Source organism: Salmo salar, chromosome ssa09 (genome assembly GCF_905237065.1).
Source record: "Salmo salar chromosome ssa09, Ssal_v3.1, whole genome shotgun sequence".
NCBI lineage: Eukaryota > Metazoa > Chordata > Actinopteri > Salmoniformes > Salmonidae > Salmo > Salmo salar.
This window is the reverse complement of record NC_059450.1, coordinates 140,816,452-140,836,513: the sequence shown is the minus strand read 5'-3', so window position 1 is coordinate 140,836,513 and position 20,062 is coordinate 140,816,452. Positions and strand designations below refer to the sequence as shown.

Sequence of the window (20,062 nt, the reverse complement as noted above, 5' to 3'; positions counted from 1 at the left end):
ATACTAACTGACCGGTGAGTCTATACTGATACTAACTGACTGTCTATACTGATGCTAACCGACCAGAGAGTCTATACTGATACTAACTGACCGGTGAGTCTATACTGATACTAACTGACTGTCTATACTGCCACACCCCTGAGTGTCTGTGTGTCGGCGTGGGTGTGTGTAGTCGTTTGTGTGTTTGTTAAAGAGCACAGCAGCAAGGGTTGCTGCTGTCCCTTGCTGCTGATTGAGGATGTGTGTTTTCTTTAAGTATTTTTATTTTAACAGGGACGTCATACTGACACTAGGGTCTCTTTTACAGATGAGCTTTGCATAAATACATCAAACATACACTACCGTTCAAAGGTTTGGGGTCACTAACCCTAACACTGTTTTTGAAAGGAAATGTCAAAAATTACCCATTAACATAACATCAAATTGATCAGAAAAACAGTGTAGACATTGTTAATGTTGTAAATGACTATTGTAGTTGGAAAACGGCAGATTTTTCATGGAATATCTACATAGGCGTACAGAGGCCCATTATCAGCAACCATCACTCCTGTGTTCCAATGGCACGTTGTGTTAGCTAATCCATGTTTATCATTTTATTTTAATGGACAAAAAATGTGCTTTTCTTTCAAAATCAAGGCCATTTCTAAGTGACCACAAACTTTTGAACGGCAGTGTACTTCACTGACACTCTTACACACACACACACACACACACACACACACACACACACACACACACACACACACACACACACTCATACACACACACTCACATATGAATATTGACATCTCACGCACCTTTTGAACGGCAGTGTACTTCACTGACACTCTTACACACACACACACACACACACACACACACACTCATACACACACACTCACATATGAATATTGACATCTCACGCACCTTTTGAACGGCAGTGTACTTCACTGACACTCTTACACACACACACACACACACACACACACACACACACACACACACATACACACACACTCACATATGAATATTGACATCTCATGCACCCAGTATAGACTCACGCACCCAGTATAGACTCACTGGCACCCAGTATAGACTCACTGGTATAGACCAGTGAGTCTATACTGATACTAACTGACCGGTGAGTCTATACTGATACTAAATGACCAGTGAGTCTATAGTGATACTAACTGACCGGTGAGTCTATACTGATACTAACTGACTGTCTATACTGATGCTAACCGACCAGTGAGTCTATACTGATGCTAACCGACCAGTGAGTCTATACTGATACTAACTGACCAGTGAGTCTATACTGATACTAACTGACCGGTGAGTCTATGGTGATACTAACTGACTGTCTATACTGATGCTAACCAATCAGTGACTCTATACTGATGCTAAACAATCAGTGACTCTATACTGATGCTAACCGATCAGTGAGTCTATACTGATACTAACTGACCGGTGAGTCTATACTGATACTAACTGACTGTCTATACTGATACTAACTGACTGTCTATACTGATGCTAACCGACCAGTGAGTCTATACTGATACTAACTGACCGGTGAGTCTATACTGATACTAACTGACCGGTGAGTCTATAGTGATGCTAACCGACCAGTGAGTCTATACTCATCCTAACTGACTGTCTATACTGATGCTAACCGACCAGAGAGTCTATACTGATACTAACTGACCGGTGAGTCTATACTGATACTAACTGACCGGTGAGTCTATAGTGATACTAACTGACTGTCTATACTGATGCTAACCGACCAGAGAGTCTATACTGATGCTAACCGACCAGAGAGTCTATACTCATACTAACTGACTGTCTATACTGATGCTAACCGACCAGAGAGTCTATACTGATGCTAACCGACCAGTGAGTCTATACTCATACTAACTGACCAGTGAGTCTATACTGATGCTAACTGACCAGTGAGTCTATACTGATGCTAACTGACCAGTGAGTCTATACTGATACTAACTGACTGTCTATACTGATGCTAACCGACCAGTGAGTCTATACTCATACTAACTGACTGTCAAAACTGATGCTAACTGACCAGTGAGTCTATACTGATACTAACTGACCAGTGAGTCTATACTGATACTAACCGACCAGTGAGTCTATACTCATACTAACTGACCGGTGAGTCTATACTGATACTGACTGACTGTCTATACTGATGCTAACCGACCAGAGAGTCTATACTGATACTAACTGACCGGTGAGTCTATACTGATGCTAACTGACCGGTGAGTCTATACTGATACTAACTGACTGTCTATACTGATGCTAACCGACCAGTGAGTCTATACTGATAATAACTGACCAGTGAGTCTATACTGATACTAACTGACCAGTGAGTCTATACTGATACTAACTGACCGGTGAGTCTATGGTGATACTAACTGACTGTCTATACTGATGCTAACCAATCAGTGACTCTATACTGATGCTAACCAATCAGTGACTCTATACTGATGCTAACCGATCAGTGAGTCTATACTGATACTAACTGACCGGTGAGTCTATACTGATACTAACTGACTGTCTATACTGATACTAACTGACTGTCTATACTGATGCTAACCGACCAGAGAGTCTATACTGATACTAAATGACCGGTGAGTCTATAGTGATACTAACTGACCAGTGAGTCTATACTGATACTAACTGACCAGTGAGTCTATACTGATACTAAATGACCGGTGAGTCTATAGTGATCCTAACTGACCGGTCAGTCTATACTGATACTAACTGACTGTCTATACTGATGCTAACCGACCAGTGAGTCTATACTGATACTAACTGACCGGTGAGTCTATATTTATACTAAATGACCGGTGAGTCTATAGTGATACTAACTGACCGGTGAGTCTATACTGATACTAACTGACTGTCTATACTGATGCTAACCGACCAGAGAGTCTATACTCATACTAACTGACCGGTGAGTCTATGGTGATACTAACTGACTGTCTATACTGATGCTAACCAATCAGTGACTCTATACTGATGCTAACCAATCAGTGACTCTATACTGATGCTAACCGATCAGTGAGTCTATACTGATACTAACTGACCGGTGAGTCTATAATTATACTAACTGACTGGTGAGTCTATAGTGATACTAACTGACCGGTGAGTCTATACTGATACTAACTGACTGTCTATACTGATGCTAACCGACCAGTGAGTCTATACTGATACTAACTGACCAGTGAGTCTATACTGATACTAACTGACCAGTGAGTCTATACTGATACTAACTGACCAGTGAGTCTATACTGATACTAACTGACTGTCTATACTGATACTAACTGACTGTCTATACTGATGCTAACCGACCAGTGAGTCTATACTGATACTAACTGACCGGTGAGTCTATACTGATACTAACTGACTGTCTATACTGATGCTAACCGACCAGAGAGTCTATACTGATACTAACTGACTGGTGAGTCTATAGTGATACTAACTGACCGGTGAGTCTATACTGATACTAACTGACTGTCTATACTGATGATAACCGACCAGTGAGTCTATACTGATACTAACTGACCAGTGAGTCTATACTGATACTAACTGACCAGTGATTCTATACTGATACTAACTGACTGTCTATACTGATACTAACTGACTGTCTATACTGATGCTAACCGACCAGAGAGTCTATACTGATACTAACTGACCGGTGAGTCTATAGTGATCCTAACTGACCGGTCAGTCTATACTGATACTAACTGACTGTCTATACTGATGCTAACCGACCAGAGAGTCTATACTGATACTAACTGACCAGTGAGTCTATACTGATACTAAATGACCGGTGAGTCTATAGTGATACTAACTGACCGGTGAGTCTATACTGATACTAACTGACTGTCTATACTGATGCTAACCGACCAGAGAGTCTATACTCATACTAACTGACCGGTGAGTCTATGGTGATACTAACTGACTGTCTATACTGATGCTAACCAATCAGTGACTCTATACTGATGCTAACCAATCAGTGACTCTATACTGATGCTAACCGATCAGTGAGTCTATACTGATACTAACTGACCGGTGAGTCTATAATTATACTAACTGACTGGTGAGTCTATAGTGATACTAACTGACCGGTGAGTCTATACTGATACTAACTGACTGTCTATACTGATGCTAACCGACCAGTGAGTCTATACTGATACTAACTGACCAGTGAGTCTATACTGATACTAACTGACCAGTGAGTCTATACTGATACTAACTGACCAGTGAGTCTATACTGATACTAACTGACTGTCTATACTGATACTAACTGACTGTCTATACTGATGCTAACCGACCAGTGAGTCTATACTGATACTAACTGACCGGTGAGTCTATACTGATACTAACTGACTGTCTATACTGATGCTAACCGACCAGAGAGTCTATACTGATACTAACTGACTGGTGAGTCTATACTGATACTAACTGACTGTCTATACTGATGCTAACCGACCAGTGAGTCTATACTGATACTAACTGACCAGTGAGTCTATACTGATACTAACTGACCAGTGAGTCTATACTGATACTAACTGACTGTCTATACTGATGCTAACCGACCAGTGAGTCTATACTGATACTAACTGACCAGTGAGTCTATACTGATACTAACTGACCGGTGAGTCTATGGTGATACTAACTGACTGTCTATACTGATGCTAACCAATCAGTGACTCTATACTGATGCTAACCAATCAGTGACTCTATACTGATGCTAACCAATCAGTGACTCTATACTGATGCTAACCGATCAGTGAGTCTATACTGATACTAACTGACCGGTGAGTCTATAATTATACTAACTGACTGGTGAGTCTATAGTGATACTAACTGACCGGTGAGTCTATACTGATACTAACTGACTGTCTATACTGATGCTAACCGACCAGTGAGTCTATACTGATACTAACTGACCAGTGAGTCTATACTGATACTAACTGACCAGTGAGTCTATACTGATACTAACTGACCAGTGAGTCTATACTGATACTAACTGACCAGTGAGTCTATACTGATACTAACTGACTGTCTATACTGATACTAACTGACTGTCTATACTGATGCTAACCGACCAGTGAGTCTATACTGATACTAACTGACCGGTGAGTCTATACTGATACTAACTGACTGTCTATACTGATGCTAACCGACCAGAGAGTCTATACTGATACTAACTGACTGGTGAGTCTATAGTGATACTAACTGACCGGTGAGTCTATACTGATACTAACTGACTGTCTATACTGATGCTAACCGACCAGTGAGTCTATACTGATACTAACTGACCAGTGAGTCTATACTGATACTAACTGACCAGTGATTCTATACTGATACTAACTGACTGTCTATACTGATGCTAACCGACCAGTGAGTCTATACTGATACTAACTGACCAGTGAGTCTATACTGATACTAACTGACCGGTGAGTCTATGGTGATACTAACTGACTGTCTATACTGATGCTAACCAATCAGTGACTCTATACTGATGCTAACCAATCAGTGACTCTATACTGATGCTAACCGATCAGTGAGTCTATACTGATACTAACTGACCGGTGAGTCTATACTGATACTAACTGACTGTCTATACTGATACTAACTGACTGTCTATACTGATGCTAACCGACCAGAGAGTCTATACTGATACTAACTGACCGGTGAGTCTGTAGTGATACTAACTGACCGGTGAGTCTATACTGATACTAACTGACTGTCTATACTGATGCTAACCGACCAGAGAGTCTATACTCATACTAACTGACTGTCTATACTGATGCTAACCGACCAGAGAGTCTATACTGATGCTAACCAACCAGTGAGTCTATACTCATACTAACTGACTGTCTATACTGATGCTAACCGACCAGAGAGTCTATACTGATGCTAACCGACCAGTGAGTCTATACTGATACTAACTGACTGTCTATACTGATACTAACTGACTGTCTATACTGATGCTAACCGACCAGTGAGTCTATACTCATACTAACTGACCGGTGAGTCTATACTGATACTAACTGACTGTCTATACTGATACTAACTGACTGTCTATACTGATGCTAACCGACCAGTGAGTCTATACTCATACTAACTGACCAGTGAGTCTATACTCATACTAACTGACCAGTGAGTCTATACTGATGCTAACTGACCAGTGAGTCTATACTGATACTAACTGACTGTCTATACTGATGCTAACTGACCAGTGAGTCTATACTGATACTAACTGACCAGTGAGTCTATACTGATACTAACTGACCGGTGAGTCTATAGTGATGCTAACCGACCAGTGAGTCTATACTCATCCTAACTGACTGTCTATACTGATGCTAACCGACCAGAGAGTCTATACTGATACTAACTGACTGGTGAGTCTATAATGATACTAACTGACCGGTGAGTCTATAGTGATACTAACTGACTGTCTATACTGATGCTAACCGACCAGAGAGTCTATACTGATGCTAACCGACCAGAGAGTCTATACTCATACTAACTGACTGTCTATACTGATGCTAACCGACCAGAGTGTCTATACTGATGCTAACCGACCAGTGAGTCTATACTCATACTAACTGACTGTCTATACTGATGCTAACTGACCAGAGAGTCTATACTGATACTAACTGACCGGGGAGTCTATGGTGATACTAACTGACTGTCTATACTGATGCTAACCAATCAGTGACTCTATACTGATGCTAACCGATCAGTGAGTCTATACTAATACTATCTGACCGGCGAGTCTATAGTGATACTAACTGACCGGTGAGTCTATACTGATGCTAACTGACTGTCTATACTGATGCTAACCGATCAGTGAGTCTATACTGAGGGTAACTCACTGTCTATACTGATGCTAACGATCAGTGAGTCTATACCGATACTAACTGACTGTCTATACTGATGCTAACTGCCTGGTGAGTCTATACTGATGTTAATTGACCATCTATACTGATGCTAACTAACTATATATACTGATGCTAACTGACCAGTGAGTCTATACTAGAGGTCGACCGATTATGATTTTTCAACGCCGATGCCGATTATTGGAGGGCCAAAAACCTCGATACCGATTAATCGGCCGATTAAAAAAATATATATTTATTTGTAATAATGACAATTACAACAATACTGAAGGAACACTTATTTTAACTTAATATAATACATCAATAAAATCAATTTAGCCTCAAATAAATAGTGAAACATGTTCAATTTGATTTAAATAATGCAAAAGCAAAGTGTTGGAGAAGAAAGTTAAAGTGCAATATGTGCCATGTAAAAAAGCTAACGTTTAAGTTCCTTGCTCAGAACATGAGATCATATGAAAGCTGGTGGTTCCTTTTAACATGAGTCTTCAATATTCCCAGGTAAGATGTTTTAGGTTGTAGTTATTATAGGAATTATAGGACTTTTTCTCTCTATACGATTTGTATTTCATATACCTTTGACTATTGGATGTTCTTATAGGCACTTTAGTATTGCCAGTGTAACAGTTTAGCTTCCGTCCCTTTCCCCGCTCCTACCTGGGCTTGAACCAGGAACACATCGACAACAGCCACCCTCGAAGCAGCGTTACCCATGTAGAGGAAGGGAAAAAACTACTCCAAGTCTCAGAGCGAGTGACGTTTGAAACGCTATTAGCGCGCACCCGGCTAACTAGCTAGCCATTTCACATGGGTTACACCAGCCTAATCTCGGGAGTTGATAGGCTTGAAGTCATAAACAGCGCAATGCTTGAAGCATTGCGAATGGCTGCTGGCAAAACGCACGAAAGTGCTGTTTGAATGAACGCTTACGAGCGTGCTGGTGCCTACCATCGCTCAGTCAGACTGCTCTATCAAATCGTAGACTTAATTATAACATAATAACACACAGAAACACGAGCCTTAGGTCATTAATATGGTCAAATCCGGAAACTATCATCACGAAAACAAAATGTTATTCCTGTTACATTGCACAACCTTCAGTGTTATGTCATAATTACGTAAAATTCTGACAAATTACCCAAAGTGTTGCATATACCCTGACTGCGTGCAATGAACGCAAAATGACACAATTTCACCTGGTTAATATTGCCTGCTAACCTGGAATTAATGTAGCTAAATATGCAGGTTTAAAAATATATACTTCTGTGTATTGATTTTAAGAAAGGCATTGATGTTTATGGTTAGGTACAGTCGTGCAACTATTGTGCTTTTTTCGCAAATGCGCTTTTGTTAAATCATCCCCCGTTTCGAAGTCGGCTGTCTTTGTTAGGAAGAAATAGTCTTCACAGTTCGCAACGAGCCAGGCGGCCCAAACTGCTGCATATACCCTGACTCTGTTTGCAAGAGAAGTGACACATTTTCCCTAGTTAAAATAAATTAATGTTAGCAGGCAATATTAACTAAATATGCAGGTTTAAAAATATATACTTGTGTATTGATTTTAAGAAAGGCATTGATGTTTATGGTTGGAGCAACGTGTACCTAAGCGATTATATGCAACGCAGGACAGGCTAGATAAACTAGTAATATCATCAACCATGTGTAGTTAACTAGTGATTATGATTGATTGATTGTTTTTTATAAGATAAGTTTAATGCTAGCTAGCAACTTACCTTAGCTTCTTACTGCATTTGCGTAACCTCGTGGAGTGCAATGTAAAGCAGGTGGTTAGAGCGTTGGACTAGTTAAACGTAAGGTTGCAAGATTGAATCCCTGAGCTGACATGGTAAAAATCTGTCTTTCTGCCCCTGAACAAGGCAGTTAACCCACCGTTCCTAGGCCGTCATTGAAAATAAGAATGTGTTCTTAACTGACTTGCCTAGTTAAATAATGGTCTTAAAAAAAAAGAATTCGGCCAAATCGGCGTCCAACAATACCGATTTCCAATTGTTATGAAAACGTGAAATCGGCCCCAATTAATCGGCCATTCCGATTAATCGGTCGACCTCTAGTCTATACTGATGCTAACTGACTGTCTATACTGATGCTAACTGATTAGTGAGTCTATACTGATGCTAACTGACCGGTTAGTCTATACAAATCAAATCAAATTGTATATGTCACATACACATGGTTAGTAGATGTTAATGCGAGTGTAGTGAAATGCTTGTGCTTCTAGTTCCGACCATGCAGTAATATCTAACAAGTAATCTAATCTAACAATTTCACAACAACTACCTTATACACACAAGTGTAAAGGAATGAATAAGAATATGTACATAAAAATATATGAATGAGTGATGGCCGAACAGCATAGGCAAGATGCAGTAGATGGTATAGACTACAGTATATACATATGAGATGAGTAATGTAAGGTAAGTAAACATTATATAAATTGGCTAGTGATACATTTATTACATCAATTTTTCCATTATTAAAGTGGCTAGAGTTGAGTCAGTATGTTGGCAGCAGCCACTCAATGTTAGTGATGGCTGTTTAACAGTATGATGGCCTTGAGATAGAAGCTGTTTTTCAGTCTCTCGGTCCCCGCTTTGATGCACCTGTACTGACCTCGCCTTCTGGATGATAGTGGGGTGAACAGGCAGTGGCTCGGGTGGTTGTTGTCCTTGATGATCTTGTTGGCCTTCCTGTTACATCGGGTGGTGTAGGTGTCCTGGAGGGCAGGTACTTTTCCCCCGGTGATGCGTTGTGCAGACGTCACTACCCTCTGGAGAGCCTTACGGTTGTGGGCGGAGGAGTTGCCGTACCAGGCGGTGATACAGCCCGACAGGATGCTTTCGATTGTGCATCTGTAAAAGTTTGTGAGTGTGGTGACAAGCCGAATTTCTTCAGCCTCCTGAGGTTGAAGAGGCGCTGCTGCGACTTCTTCACCACGCTGTCTCTGTGGGTGGACCATTTCAGTTTGTCCGTGATGTGTACGCCGAGGAACTTAAAACTTTCCACCCTCTCCACTACTATCCCGTCAATGTGGATAGGGGGCTGCTCCCTCTGCTGTTTCCTGAAGTCCACGATCATCTCCTTTGTTTTGTCGACATTGAGTGTGAGGTTATTTTCCTGACACCACACTCCGAGGGCCCTCACCTCTTCCCTGTAGGCCGTCTCGTCGTTGTTGGTAATCAAGCCTACCACTGTAGTGTCGTCTGCAAACTTCATGATTGAGTTGGAGGCGTGCATGGCCACGCAGTCTTGGGTGAACAGGGAGTACAGGAGAGGGCTGAGAACACACCCCTGTGGGGCCCCAGTGTTGAGGATCAGCGAGGGTAAGATGTTGTTACCTACCCTCACCACCTGGGGGTGGCCCGTCAGGAAGTCCAGGACCCAGTTGCACAGGGCGGGGTCGAGACCCAGGGTCTTGAGCTTAATGACAAGTTTGGAGGGTACTATGGTGTTAAATGCTGAGCTGTAGTCGATGAACAGCATTCTTACATAGGTATTCCTCTTGTCCAGATGGGTTAGGGCAGTGTGATTGCGATTGCATCGTCTGTGGACCTATTGGGGCGGTAAGCAAATTGGAGTGGGTCTAGATGTGTCAGGTAGGGTGGAGGGGATATGGTCCTTGACTAGCCTCTCAAAGCACTTCATGATGACGGAAGTGAGTGCTACGGGGCGGTAGTCATTTAGATCAGTTACCTTAGCTTTCTTGGGACAGGAACAATGGTGGCCCTCTTGAAGAATGTGGGAACAGCAGACTGGGATAAGGGTTGATTGAATATGTCCGTAAACACACCAGCCAGCTGGTCTGCGCATGCTCTGAGGATGCGACTGGGGATGCCGTCTGGGCCTGCAGCCTTGCGAGGGTTAACACGTTTAAATGTTTTACTCACGTTGGCTGCAGTGAAGGATAGCCCGCAGGTTTTGGTAGTGGGCCATGTCAATGGCACTGTATTGTCCTCAAAGCGAGCAAAGAAGTTGTTTAGTTTGTCTGGGAGCAAGACATCGTGGTCCGCGACGGGGCTAGTTTTTCTTTTGTAGTCCGTGATTGACTGTAGACCCTGCCACATACCTCTCGTGTCTGAGCCGTTGAATTGCGACTCTACTTTGTCTTTGTACTGACGCTTAGCTTGTTTGATTGCCTTGCGGAGGGAATAGCTACACTATTTGTATTCAGTCATGTTTCTGGTCACCTTGCCCTGATTAAAAGCAGTGGTTTGCGCTTTCAGTTTTGCGCGAATGCTGCCATCAATCCACGGTTTCTGGTTGGGGAATGTTTCAATAGACGCTGTGGGTACAACATCACTGATGCACTTGCTAATAAACTCACTCACCGAATCAGCGTATTCATCAATGTTGTTGTTCGATGCTATGCGGAACATATCCCAGTCCACGTGATTGAAGCAATCTTGAAGTGTGGAATCCGATTGGTCGGACCAGCGTTGAACAGACCTGAACACGGGTGCTTCCTGTTTTAGTTTCTGTCTATAGGCTGGGAGCAACAAAATTGAGTCGTGGACAGCTTTTCCGAAAGGAGGGCGGGGGAGGGCCTTATATGCGTCACGGAAGTTAGAATAACAATGATCCAGGGTTTTGCCAGCCCGGGTCGCGCAATCGATATGCTGATAAAATTTAGGGTTCTAAGTCAGGTCAACAAAAGGACTTTTCCTGTATGTTGTTATGATCACACCACGTCTCGTTAATCATAAGGCATACACCCCCGCCCTTCTTCTTACCAGAGAGATGCTTGTTCCTGTCGGCGCGATGCGTGAAGAAACCAGGTGGCTGTACCTACTCCGATAGTGTCTCGAGTGACCCATATTTCCGTGTAACAAAGGACGTTATTGATGCTAACTGACCATCTATACTGGTGCTAACTGACCAGTGAGTCTATACTGATGTTAACTGGCTGTCTATACTGGTGCTAACTGACCAGTGAGTCTATACTGATGTTAACTGACCGTCTATACTGATGCTAACTGACCAGTGAGTCTATACTGATGTTAACTGACCGTCTATGCTGATGCTAACTGAACAGTGAGTCGATACTGATGCTGACTGACCGGTGAGTCTATAGTGATGCTAACTGACCGGTGAGTCTATACTGATGCTAACTGACTGTCTATACTGATGCTAACTGACCAGTGAGTCTATACTGACGTTAACTGACTGTCTATGCTGATGCTAACTGAACAGTGAGTCGATACTGATGCTGATTGACCGGTGAGTCTATAGTGATGCTAACTGACCGGTGAGTCTATACTGATGCTAACTGACCGGTGAATCTATACTGATGTTAACTGACCATCTTTACTGATGCTAACTGACCAGTGAGTCTATACTGATGTTAACTGACAGTCTATACTGATGCTAACTGACCAGTGAGTCTATACTGATGTTAACTGACCATCTTTACTGGTGCTAACTGACCAGTGAGTCTATACTGATGTTAACTGACAGTCTATACTGGTGCTAACTGACCAGTGAGTCTATACTGATGTTAACTGACAGTCTATACTGGTGCTGACTGACCAGTGAGTCTATACTGATGCTAACTGACTGGTGAGTCTATACTGATGCTGACTGACCAGTGAGTCTATACTGATGCTAACTGACTGGCCTGTGTTTCTGAAGGGGACTGCAGTAGTTCCCACACCGCTCTCTCACCTTGGGCCGCCTGGCCTTGGGGTCACAGGTCAATGGTTGTCAAGGCAACCCTGGGTTATTGGTGAGGGGTTTTGTACAGGGTTCTACTGCTGTTCACATGTAGATGAGCTGGGCTGAGGAGGAGGCTTGGGTCATGATGGGCTGAGTCTGGGCTGAGGGGAGGCTGGGCTGAGGCTGAGGCTGGACTGAGGAGGAGGCTGGGCTGAAGTTGGAGACATGATGGGCTGAGGGGAGGCTGGGCTGAGGGGAGGCTGGACTGAGGAGGAGGCTGGGCTGAAGTTGGAGACATGATGGGCTGAGACTGGGGACATGCTGGGCTGAAGCTGGGGAATGATGGGCTGAAACTGGGCTGAGGAGAGGGCTGGGCTGAGGCTGAAGCTGGAGACATGATGGGCTGAATCTGGGGACATGAGGTGCAGAGGCTGGGCTAGCGCTGAGGCTGGACTGAGGAGGAGGCTGGGGACATGATGGGCTGAGGCTGGGTTGAGGAGGAGGCTGGGGTCATGATGGGCTGAGGCTGGGTTGAGGAGGAGGCTGGGGTCATGATGGGTTGAGTCTGGGCTGAGGGGAGGCTGGACTGAGGAGGAGGCTGGGCTGAAGTTGGAGACATGATGGGCTGAGACTGGGCTGAGGAGGAGGCTGGGCTGAAGCTGGAGACATGATGGGTTGAGGCTGGGCTGAGGAGGAGGCTGGGGCCATGATGGGCTAAGACTGTGGACATGCTGGGCTGAAGCTGGGGTCATGATGGGCTGAGGAGGAGGCTGGGGACAGGATGGGCTGAGGAGGAGGCTGGGAACATGATGGGCTGAGGGGGGCTGAGGGGGAGGCTGGGCTGATGCTGGGCTGAGGGGAGGTTAATAGACTTTATAGACCTTAATAAAGGAGAGTCCTTTGAGAAATGGATGTCAGTGGTGTGTGTCTCTCTCGCTATACTTCTCTCTCGCTCTCTTTCTCTCACTCAATCCTTTATTCTCTGCTATTTCATTCAGTCTCTCTCTCCCTCACAATCTGTCAAACATTGAGGAATTGGCCCATTAAAGTAATTTGAAAATGTTTATACTCCCCCCTCTCTTCTCTCTCCAGTCCACCTAATCCCCACTACACCCATGGGTGAGGAGCGGCCCCCCCAGGGTCAAGGCCAGGGCCAAGGGAAGAGCAGGAAGAGAGTGATCCCTGTCCCCAACACAGAGGCTCCTGAACCAGACCCAATCGCTGAGGCTTATGGCTACTGCAACACCCCCAACCACTCTGAACAGGCCTGGGAGGGTGAGACACGCACACACACAGTCTAATCTGCTGTTCCATTGGTAACTGGGAAGAAAGAGCAATGTTTCAGTCCTTTGCAGTCTGCTAACATGTTAGCCATTGGCTCAACCAATCAGTGAAGATAGGTCAAAGCGGAGGTTTTATAACAGAACCTTAGGGAGTCAGTCAGCAGGTAACAAGGAAGGCTTAGCCATGTGGAAAATACGGGACGTTTAGATGTGTGTACTAGAGGTCGACCGATTATGATTATTCAACGCTGATACCGATACCGGTTATTGGAGGACCAAAAAAAAGCCGATACCGATTAATCGGCTGATTTTTATATATATATTTGTAATAATGACAATTACAACAATACTGAATGAACACTTTTATTTTAACTTAATATAATACATAAATAACATAAATGTAGTCTCAAATAAATAATGAAACATGTTCAATTTGTTTTAAATAATGCAAAAGCAAAGTGTTGGAGAACAAAGTAAAAGTGCAATATGTGCCATGTAAAAAAGCTATTGTTTAAGTTCCTTGCTCAGAACATGAGAACATATGAAAGCTGGTGGTTCCTTTTAACATTAGTCTTCAATATTCCCAGGTAAGAAGTTTTAGGTTGTAGTTATTAAAGGAATTATAGGACTCTCTCTCTCTATACCATTTGTATTTCATATACCTTTGACTATTGGATGTTCTAATAGGTACTTTAGTATTGCCAGCCTAACCTCGGGAGTTGATAGGCTTGAAGTCATAAACAGCGCAATGCTTGAAGCATTGCGAAGAGCTGCTGGCAAATGCAGGAAGGTGCTGTTTGAATGAATGCTTACGAGCCTGCTGGTGCCTACCACCGCTCAGTCAGACTGCTCTATCAAATCATAGACTTAATTATAATATAATAACACACAGAAATACGAGCCTTAGGTCATTAATATGGTAGAATCCGGAAACTATCATTTCGAAAACAAAACGTTTATTTTTTCAGTGAAATACGTAACCGTTCCGTATTTTATCTAACGGGTGGGATCCTTAAGTCTAAATATTGCTGTTACATTGCACAACCTTCAATGTTATGTCATAATTATGTAAAATTCTGGCAAATTAGTTCGCAACGAGCCAGGCGGCCCAAACTGTTGCATATACCCTGACTCTGCGTGCAATGAACGCAAGAGCAGTGACACAATTTCCCTAGTTTAATTTAGCCTGCTAACATTAATTTCTTTTAACTAAATATGCAGGTTAAAAAATATATACTTCTGTGTATTGATTTTAAGAAAGGCATTGATGTTTATGGTTAGGTACATTCGTGCAACGATTGTGCTTTTTTCACAAATGCGCTTTTGTTAAATCATCCCCGTTTGGCGAAGTTGGCTGTCTTTGTTAGGAAGAAATAGTCTTCCCCCATTTCGCAACGAGCCAGGCGGCCCAAACTGCTGCATATACCCTGACTCTGTTGCACAGAACCCAAGAGAAGTGACACAATTTCCCTAGTTTAAATAAATTCATGTTAGTATGCAATATTAACTAAGTATGCAGGTTTAAAAATAAATACTTGTGTATTGATTTTAAAGAAAGGCATTGATGTTTATGGTTAGGTACATTGGTGCAACGACAGTGCTTTTTTCGCGAATGCGCTTGTTAAAATCACCCGTTTGGCGAAGTAGGCTGTGATTCAATGAAAATTAACAGGCACCGCATCGATTACATGCAACGCAGGACACGTTAGATAAACTAGTAATATCATCAACCATGTGTAGTTAACTAGTGATTATGTTAAGATTGATTGTTTTTTATAAGATAAGTTTAATGCTAGCTAGCAACTTACCTTGGCTCCTTGCTGCACTCGCGTAACAGGTAGTCAGCCTGCCACGCAGTCTCCTCGTGGAGTGCAATGTAATCAGCCATAATCGGTGTCCATGTTATGAAAACTTGAAATCAGCCCTAATTAATCGGCCATTCCGATTAATTGGTCGACCTCTAGTGTGTACACCAGATGTTTTGGGTTATGTAAAGATAATTGATAGGCTGGGGTTGGGTCATAGTTTGCTAGAGGATAAAGGGTCATGGATAGAGAGGATAAAGGGGCATGGTTAGAGGATAGAGAGGATAAAGGGTTATGGTTAGAGGATACAGAGGATGAAGCGTCATGGTTAGAGGATAGAGATGATGAAGGGTCATGGTTAGAGGATAGAGAGGATAAAGGGTCATGGTTAGAGGATAGAGATGATGAAGGGTCATGGTTAGAGGATAGAGAGGATGAAGGGTCATGGTTAGAGGATAGAGAGGATAAAGGGTCATGGTTAGAGGATAGAGATGATAAAGGGTCATGGTTAGAGGATAGAGAGGATGAAGGGTCATGGTTAGAGGATAGAGAGGATAAAGAGTCATGGTTAGAGGATAGAGATGATGAAGGGTCATGGTTAGAGGATAAAGGGTCATGGTTAGAGGATAGAGAGGATAAAGGGTCATGGTTAGAGGATAGAGATGATGAAGGGTCATGGTTAGAGGATAGAGAGGATAAAGGGTCATGGTTAGAGGATAGAGAGGATGAAGGGTCATGGTTAGAGGATAGAGAGGATAAAGAGTCATGGTTAGAGGATAGAGAGGATAAAGGGTCATGGTTAGAGGATAGAGAGGATAAAGGGTCATGGTTAGAGGATAGAGATGATGAAGGGTCATGGTTAGAGGATAAAGAGTCATGGTTAGAGGATAGAGAGGATAAAGGGTCATGGTTAGAGGATAGAGAGGATAAAGTGTCATGGTTAGAGGATAGAGAGGATAAAGGGTCATGGTTAGAGGATAGAGAGGATGAAGGGTCATGGTTAGAGGATAGAGATGATGAAGGGTCATGGTTAGAGGATAGAGATGATGAAGGGTCATGGTTAGAGGACAGAGATGATGAAGGGTCATGGTTAGAGGATAGAGAGGATGAAGGGTCATGGTTAGAGGATAGAGAGGATGAAGGGTCATGGTTAGAGGATAGAGAGGATGAAGGGTCATGGTTAGAGGATAAAGTGTCATGGTTAGAGGATAGAGAGGATGAAGGGTCATGGTTAGAGGACAGAGATGATGAAGGGTCATGGTTAGAGGATAGAGAGGATGAAGGGTCATGGTTAGAGGATAGAGAGGATGAAGGGTCATGGTTAGAGGATAGAGAGGATAAAGGGTCATGGTTAGAGGATAGAGAGGATGAAGGGTCATGGTTAGAGGATGAAGGGTCATGGTTAGAGGATAGAGAGGATGAAGGGTCATGGTTAGAGGATAGAGATGATGAAGGGTCATGGTTAGAGGACAGAGAGGATGAAGGGTCATGGTTAGATGATAGAGAGGATAAAGGGTCATGGTTAGAGGATAGAGAGGATGAAGGGTCATGGTTAGAGGATAGAGATGATGAAGGGTCATGGTTAGAGGATAGAGAGGATAAAGGGTCATGGTTAGAGGATAGAGAGGATAAAGGGTCATGGTTAGAGGATAGAGAGGATGAAGGGTCATGGTTAGAGGATAGAGATGATGAAGGGTCATGGTTAGAGGACAGAGATGATGAAGGGTCATGGTTAGAGGATAGAGATGATGAAGGGTCATGGTTAGAGGATAGAGAGGATGAAGGGTCATGGTTAGAGGATAGAGAGGATAAAGGGTCATGGTTAGAGGATAGAGAGGATAAAGGGTCATGGTTAGAGGATAGAGAGGATGAAGGGTCATGGTTAGAGGATAGAGAGGATGAAGGGTCATGGTTAGAGGATAGAGAGGATAAAGGGTCATGGTTAGAGGATAGAGAGGATGAAGGGTCATGGTTAGAGGATGAAGGGTCATGGTTAGAGGATAGAGATGATGAAGGGTCATGGTTAGAGGATAGAGAGGATGAAGGGTCATGGTTAGAGGATAGAGAGGATAAAGAGTCATGGTTAGAGGATAGAGAGGATAAAGAGTCATGGTTAGAGGATAGAGATGATGAAGGGTCATGGTTAGAGGATAGAGAGGATGAAGGGTCATGGTTAGAGGATAGAGATGATAAAGGGTCATGGTTAGAGAATAGAGATGATGAAGGGTCATGGTTAGAGGATAGAGAGGATAAAGGGTCATGGTTAGAGGATGAAGGGTCATGGTTAGAGGATAGAGAGGATGAAGGGTCATGGTTAGAGGATAGAGAGGATAAAGAGTCATGGTTAGAGGATAGAGAGGATAAAGAGTCATGGTTAGAGGATAGAGATGATAAAGGGTCATGGTTAGAGGATAGAGATGATAAAGGGTCATGGTTAGAGGATAGAGAGGATAAAGGGTCATGGTTAGAGGATAGAGAGGATAAAGGGTCATGGTTAGAGGATAGAGAGGATAAAGGGTCATGGTTAGAGGATGAAGGGTCATGGTTAGAGGATAGAGAGGATGAAGGGTCATGGTTAGAGGATAGAGAGGATGAAGGGTCATGGTTAGAGGATAGAGAGGATGAAGGGTCATGGTTAGAGGATAGAGAGGATAAAGGGTCATGGTTAGAGGATAGAGAGGATGAAGGGTCATGGTTAGAGGATAGAGAGGATGAAGGGTCATGGTTAGAGGATAGAGAGGATTAAGGGTCATGGTTAGAGGATAGAGAGGATAAAGGGTCATGGTTAGAGGATAGAGATGATGAAGGGTCATGGTTAGAGGATAGAGAGGATGAAGGGTCATGGTTAGAGGATAGAGAGGATGAAGGGTCATGGTTAGAGGATAGAGAGGATGAAGGGTCATGGTTAGAGGATAGAGAGGATGAAGGGTCATGGTTAGAGGATAGAGAGGATGAAGGGTCATGGTTAGAGGATAGAGAGGATGAAGGGTCATGGTTAGAGGATAGAGATGATGAAGGGTCATGGTTAGAGGATAGAGAGGATGAAGGGTCATGGTTAGAGGATGAAGGGTCATGGTTAGAGGATAGAGAGGATGAAGGGTCATGGTTAGAGGATAGAGAGGATGAAGGGTCATGGTTAGAGGATGAAGGGTCATGGTTAGAGGATAGAGAGGATTAAGGGTCATGGTTAGAGGATAGAGAGGATGAAGGGTCATGGTTAGAGGATAGAGAGGATGAAGGGTCATGGTTAGAGGATAGAGAGGATGAAGGGTCATGGTTAGAGGATAGAGATGATGAAGGGTCATGGTTAGAGGATAGAGAGGATGAAGGGTCATGGTTAGAGGATAGAGAGGATGAAGGGTCATGGTTAGAGGATAGAGAGGATGAAGGGTCATGGTTAGAGGATAGAGAGGATAAAGGGTCATGGTTAGAGGATAGAGATGATGAAGGGTCATGGTTAGAGGATAGAGAGGATAAAGGGTTATGGTTAGAGGATAGAGAGGATGAAGGGTCATGGTTAGAGGATAGAGAGGATAAAGGGTCATGGTTAGAGGATAGAGAGGATAAAGGGTCATGGTTAGAGGATAGAGATGATGAAGGGTCAAGGTTAGAGGATAGAGATGATGAAGGGTCATGGTTAGAGGATAGAGAGGATGAAGGGTCATGGTTAGAGGATAGAGAGGATAAAAGGTCATGGTTAGAGGATAGAGAGGATAAAGGGTCATGGTTAGATGATAGAGAGGATAAAGAGTCATGGTTAGAGGATAGAGATGATGAAGGGTCATGGTTAGAGGATAGAGAGGATGAAGGGTCATGGTTAGAGGATAGAGAGGATAAAGAGTCATGGTTAGAGGATAGAGATGATGAAGGGTCATGGTTAGAGGATAGAGAGGATGAAGGGTCATGGTTAGAGGATAGAGAGGATAAAGGGTCATGGTTAGTTGATGGTGATGTTGATGATGATGATGATGGTGATGATGGTGATGATTTTAGTGATGGTGATGGTGGTGATGATGATGATTTTAGTGATGGTGATGGTGGTGATGATGAAGATGATGATGGTGGTGATGATGATGGTGGTGATGATGATGATGGTGGTGATGGTGATGATGGTAGTGATGGTGATGATGGTGGTGATGGTAGTGATGATGATGATTTTAGTTATGATGATGGTGGTGGTGATGGTGGTGGTGATGATGATGATAGTGGTGATGGTGGTGATGATGATGATGGTGGTGAGTGGTGATGATGGTGGTGATGATGGTGATGATGATGATTTTGGTGATGGTGATGGTGGTGGTGGTGGTGATGGTGATGATGGTGATGGTGGTGATGATGATGGTGATGGTGGTGATGGTGGTGATGGTGGTGATGATGATGATGATGATGGTGGTGATGG

The 20,062-nt window shown here is 43.2% G+C and overlaps 1 protein-coding gene across 2 annotated transcripts in view; it reads left to right on the top strand.

Annotated features, from left to right (window-relative positions):
- LOC106613131 (2-phosphoxylose phosphatase 1) overlaps positions 1 to 20,062 on the top strand; it is a 40,046-nt gene that overhangs the window by 11,433 nt on the left and 8,551 nt on the right. For both annotated transcript variants that reach the window (XM_014215089.2, XM_014215090.2), the window contains exon 3: positions 13,668 to 13,850. In XM_014215089.2, the coding sequence (XP_014070564.1) occupies positions 13,668 to 13,850 (183 nt within the window). The remainder of the gene's footprint in view (positions 1 to 13,667; positions 13,851 to 20,062) is intronic.